Here is a 6116-nt window from a genome sequence, read left to right as displayed (position 1 = left end):
TATAGATGTAGAAATTGGGCAGTAAGTGAGAATAAAAGCTTTATTTATTGTGTTGAATATTGCATTGCTGATTTATAATTTTCATTTGCAGAGTAATTCAAGCTGTAACTTCTTTGAATGGGTTGATGAAGGAGATTTCGAAATGGAAGGAAGCTTACAAAGGAAGAGTGAAGAAGTTGAAGTGTGTATTGAAAATGTTGTGTTGGAGCTAAGGAAGAAGAAGGACAAGTTGAAGAAGAAATTAGAGGAAGAGAGAAAAAATTTCAAAATGATGTTGGTGTTTTTTGTATTGTCATGGGCATTAACTGCCATGTTTTGTATTCTGTTTGTGTTGAAGGTTAATTGTAATTAGATAGGTTGTGATGTGGATGTACAAGGAAGTTTTAAATTCAATAAACTGTGGAAGTTCAGTTCAATTGTGCCTTGATGGTTGTGTTATGTGCATTTGTGTTATATACTTTGGAAATATTAACAGGTGTGTTTAAAATCACCAAATTTTTCTGTTTAATATCAGAAAAAGTGTTTAAAATTTGGGGGTTTAAATGTCAATTTTGCAGAAACGAGTTTGGAATGTTAATGTGATGATTTTAGCAACTTTGTTTGACCAAATTTGACATGTACTAACTGCCAGCAGAGGCTAAAAGCTTCGAGATGAAAATATCAGTGTATGAGTTGGTCTTTAGCACCAAAAGTGGTGGATTAGAATGGGAAATTTGTAGAGGGACTAAAAGCAGAAACTAGCACGAAATTGTTGGTTGTTCCAGCAGCCAACAGAGGGACTCAAAGCATAAACTTGTACCAAATTGTATAAAATACCAGAAACTGCAAATATTTAAACCAGTTTAGCAGGAACATAATGAAGCACACTTTAGCAGACAGCAGATTAAAGAATTACAACATAAGTAAAAGCAAAGCAATGTGGTCCATATTGATTAATAAAGAAGATGTTCAAATAGTGGTCCCAGCATAGTTTAAAGGGTTACAGACAGTACAAGACAAAAAAGTGGTCCACTACAGCCACTACTTTAATTACAACTTCCTTGACAGCCTACAGCCACTACAATTTGTCTGAAATTACATCTTTCAATTACAACTTCCTTGAGACCCTACAATTTGTGCAGTCAATCTTGTGGATGTTCTTCTTGCCCCTTCACGCATAGTTGCAGATCCTCCACCTTGTGATGCTGATGCAGCCCCAGCCCCTGCAACTGTGGCTGATCTCCTTCCAGCTTGTGGTGCAGATGCAGATGCCCCCCTTCCAGCAATTGATGCAGCCCTTCCAGCTTGTGATGCAGATGCAGATGCCCCCCTTCCAGCTTCTGATGCAGATGCAGATCCAGCCCTTGTTGATGCAGATCCAGGTGTTGATGTAGAAGCCCCCCTTTTGTCCTACGAAAGGAGTAAGATAGTTAAATAACAAATAATTGTAAATAAATGAACTTGTAAATAACATTACCAAGAAGATTTACCTTCCTTTTCTGGCTCTTTTTACATGTCCTTACATTGTGTCCATATGCATTGCAAGTGCTACATCTTATAGCAGTATTGGTCTTTGACAATTTTCCATGGCTCACATATTCATCAACTTCTCTTCTTCTTAATTTTTTTGGCCTCCCAGGAGGTCTTTTGTAAATGGGAGGTAGTAGTTGTGGAGAGTCAGATGTAGGCCAAAGTTGTTGTCCATTGATAGGACTTATAATTGGTGCATAACAAGTTCTATAGGCATCTTTCTTATAGTAAGGATGAACATAATGTTCTGGGTTTTCTGATTTGTAATGAATGGCAGCAATTGCATGTCTACATGGTATTCCTACCAAATCCCACAAGTAACAAGTACATGTGTGATTACTTAAATCAACAACAAATTTGTCCATGGTAAAGCCATGAGTTACTTCAAACTGTGAACCCCCTGCCCATACCGGAAGCCAATTGCCACTCTTTTCAACCTCCATATCCAGCCTTTTCCTCGGTTTAGGCATAACATCACCAGGATATGAGTCAATTTTTTCTCTAAGACTTGCAAACCTACTCATTATGTATGATCTAATCCATTCCATCATTGAAATTATTGGTTTGTCCCTTGCCATTAAAATAGTACTATTAAATGATTCTGACAAGTTATTGATCAGCACATCACACCTAGGATAAGCACTAAAAGCATGCTTACACCAACTTTTAGTTGGTATACCCATCAACCAATTAAAGGCATCAACATTCACATTTTTTAACTCACCCATTTTTTTCTCCCATTCCTTATAGAATGTTGCCTTGGCAGCCCCCATCATAAGGTCTCTAATCAGCAAGCCTCCCCCAAATTTTTTCTTGTAATTGTTGTATAAATGGCGTAAACACAGCCTGTGTTCCACTCCATTCAAGATATCATCAAAAACTGACATTAATCCCTGCAACCATAATACACTAATAAGTATAACATAATCAAAATAAATTTCTAACTAAACTAAAAATTTTAATGTACCTTTTGCTGATCCGAAATAAAGATCCACCTTTGACAATCTATTCCTCCAATATCATCAAGCAGGTGTCTCAAAAACCACATCCATGTGTCTTTGCATTCTGTTTCTACCACAGCAAAAGCTAGTGGGAAATATTGGTCATTAGGGTCTCTTCCTACTGCAACTAACAACTGACCTCCATAATTTGTCTTCAAGTGACAACCATCTACACCAATAAATGGTCTGCAACTACCTAAAAACCCCTGCTTACAGCCCTCCAAACACATGTAAAATGACCCAAACCTTGGTTGCAAGGTGGGTTCGGGTTGATTGACCTTAATCTTGAAGGTCCCAGCCTTGACTCTTAATAACTCAGCCACATAGTCATACAAACAAGCATATTATCGTTCTCCATCACCCACTAAACAATCCATTGCAATTCTCTTAGCTCTTCCAGCCTTCCAATGAGTTATTCCAATACTATATGACTTTTGTATTTCATCTATGATTTGTTTCACTGTCATGCCTGCAACATTGACAAATCTGGAAACCAAAACCTGTGCAATCCATTCTACATTTGCACTTTTGCCACCAAAACCCCTTCCACACTTGTGCTGAACTAGAGTTTTCAGTCTAAAGGTTTCCCTGCTTCCTACCTTGCTAGCCATAATAACAAAACCACACCCCTTCTTACAAACTGCCCTTACCCTCTTCAAATCATTCTTCACAAACCTTACTTCTTTTCCATTCAAAACGCTATGCTCCTGTAAAGCACTCTTCAAATCCTTCAAACACTTAAACTCCATACCCAATCTAAATTTGAATCCCTTATTCATATCTTCTGCTTTATACGTTGGAAAGTGGCTTCTATTGTCCCTCACATCCTCATCACTATCTACATTTGAGGACAACTCTTCTGTATCATAATCTTCATTTATCTCATGTTCTCCAACATCTTCGTTAATGACAAATGTCCCCTCACTCTCTCCAAATCTGCTCCTAACACTTTTATTTTTGTTTTTCATTCTCTTCCACCTATCCAAAACTGGATTAATATTTCTTCTCTCTTCTTCAACATACACATTGTCCATCCCAAACCAATCATCACCATTTGCCATTCTCTCCTCTTCACTTTCATCAACATTTTCCATCCCTTCATCTTCACTCCTCAACAACATTCTCTCCTCTTCACTGTCATCAACATTCCCCTCTTCCTCCTGCTCTTCATCCCCCTCAACATTCCCCTCTTCCTCCTGCTCTTCCACCATTTCTCCCTCAACATTCCCCTCTTCCTCTTCTTCTTCATCTTGCTCTTTATCCCCCTCAACAATCCCCTCTTCCTCTTGCTCTTCCACTTGCTCTTCCACCATTTCTCCCTCAACATTCCCCTCTTCCTCTTCGTCATCTACTACCAGGTCTTGTACTTCAACATTTCCCTCCACCCCACCAATATCTTCTTCATCCATAACAACCTCTTCCTCCATTTGCTGTACTCTTACTTCCTCTGCCTCCTCACTAAATGTAAGAAAACTAATTTCCTCTGCCTGACTGGGTTGGCCATGTTGAACATAGATTTCAACTTCCTCCTTATTTGCCTCTGCATAGTTAGCCAACAAAATGGCTTCTCTGTCATCTGTCAGTGGTCTGAGGTTGTTCATTTCCTTTTGTTTGGAACCCTTCCACCAAAGTTTGAACTCTCCAGAGTACTTGAATTCTCTAACAAATCCCACTGCTTCAAAGTATGACCACATGTCGGGATCGATTCCCCTAATAACATGTATCTCTCCTCCCACGTATTGTAGACCCTTGTTCTTCATGAACTTCCCCATATGATACAAACACACATCAAAAACCATTTTTCCTACAAGGTCAAATGAAAACTTCCCACATTAGACTCACAATGCACAGCGGAATGCCCATTACACACACAATTGCTTTTTTTGTTCAACGAATCACAGAGAAAACAAGTTCAACTTAAACTAAAAAATTACCTTGCTGAACGAACCACCTCAACGAACGACAAAGAAATCCCTTTCTTTCACCAAGCAAACTCAATGAACCACGAAGATGCACGCGCAGATGAACCACGAACCAAACCCAAACAAAGAACAACAACACCAACACCAATTGCAACTGATTTTGAGTACCAATTTCGTTCCAAATTAAAGAGGAATCACTTCCATCCCCAGCTGACTTAACACGTCAGCAAAAAACCAATTACACGTGGAAAGAGACGTTAGACACATCAGCATATTTTTCACGGTGTTAGTTTTGGAGGACTGAAACCAAAGTTTCGAAAAGGATGAGGACTAAAGTGTACCTTACTTTGGAAGAGGGACGAAAACCAGAAATGGCCCATAGTTTAGGGACTAAAAACATATTTAACCCTAAAATTTAAATTAAGCATGAATAATATGAGATGTCAACTCAATGAGTAAAAAACTCACCTCTATTATAGGTGCACATCTCCTATAAGCAAGCTTATATTATGACTTTGTTTGCCAATCTAGTTTCAACTCAATATTCAGTTGCACGTATATTCATAAACTTACAAATTGAAGGAAAGTGTGATAGGTAATCACAGGTCTACTTCCTGCATCTACACTTTAATATTACCAATTTCGTTGTGTCATGTTTCAAAAGAAAAATTAATATTTATTTAAACACTCATTTAATAAATATGTATTAGTACTAAAAGGAGTGGAGGTATAGGTGTACGAAAATAAGGCGTGAAAGCTCGACAAGAATGAAGTCTCGAAATGAAATAAGAGGGGTTTGCACCTATTATAATAGGCGTTTTAATATTTATCATAATATCATTTCATCATAATGTTAATTTTACCATTGCTCACAACTTATTATGATAGGTAATTTTTACCTGTCATGATATATCATGATACATATAATTTTTATTATGAAAATGTCATTGTTACACCTATTATGATAGGTTTATTTAAATACATCATAATATATCTTAATTTTATTATAAAATTGTCACTCATCAATGTATTACGACAGGTGAATTTCACCTATCGTAATAGTTCGTCATGAAATCTTCTTTTTCCACTAGTATCTCACCACCTAAACTCTTTTATATGAGTTTGTGACCCTAAAGGTCAATTTAGTTAATATGAATAAAAAGTGAAAAGATTAAGATTAATTTCCCTTATCTTAGTCAAACAACTCATATTTGAAAATTGTTTCTTAATTTTATTTCTTAGAAGATGACCTAACTATAATAATAAAAATTCAAATTAGAATTTAACACATTATCATGATTATATACTAGCACAAATTTACTTTGAGCATAATTGAATCACAGTCATTGAATAACCCATCACATGTAATTCAAACAACTATAACAATCGTAAAAAAAAAACGTAGAAGATAACTTTTAAAAGATAGTTATTTTTATAAAATGAATTTCAAATCTATTTATAATTTTATATTTTTATTGTTAAAATATTCTAATGTCATCTCTTAAAAACTACCAATACTCTTAGACCAATTTTCTAGGTTCTCATTAAAAGAAATAAATGAAATAAAAGATAGTGAATATAATTTGTTTAATAAAAATGTGTATCTTTTGGGACGTTATTGAAATTTAGTTAAAATTTATTAATGGTTTCCACAACCGTTGAGAGACTTATTAAATAGAAAATG

The 6116-nt window shown here is 36.1% G+C and overlaps 1 protein-coding gene across 1 annotated transcript; it reads right to left on the bottom strand.

Annotated features, from left to right (window-relative positions):
• Window positions 1-1021: 1021 nt before the first annotated feature.
• Window positions 1022-2521, bottom strand: LOC148199734 (uncharacterized). Its single transcript, XM_088111541.1, has 2 exons — window positions 1470-2521; window positions 1022-1389 (listed from the first exon to the last, which is right to left on the bottom strand). The coding sequence occupies exons 1-2, from the start codon at window positions 2394-2396 to the stop codon at window positions 1084-1086; spliced, it is 1233 nt and encodes a 410-aa protein (XP_087967667.1). The 5' UTR covers window positions 2397-2521; the 3' UTR covers window positions 1022-1083.
• Window positions 2522-6116: the final 3595 nt, after the last annotated feature.

The sequence above is a fragment of the Vigna umbellata genome, chromosome 4 (assembly GCF_029865625.1).
Source record: "Vigna umbellata cultivar VRB3 chromosome 4, Vumbellata_1.0, whole genome shotgun sequence".
NCBI classification, from domain to species: domain Eukaryota; kingdom Viridiplantae; phylum Streptophyta; class Magnoliopsida; order Fabales; family Fabaceae; genus Vigna; species Vigna umbellata.
This window is presented reverse-complemented; position numbering and strand designations above follow the sequence as displayed.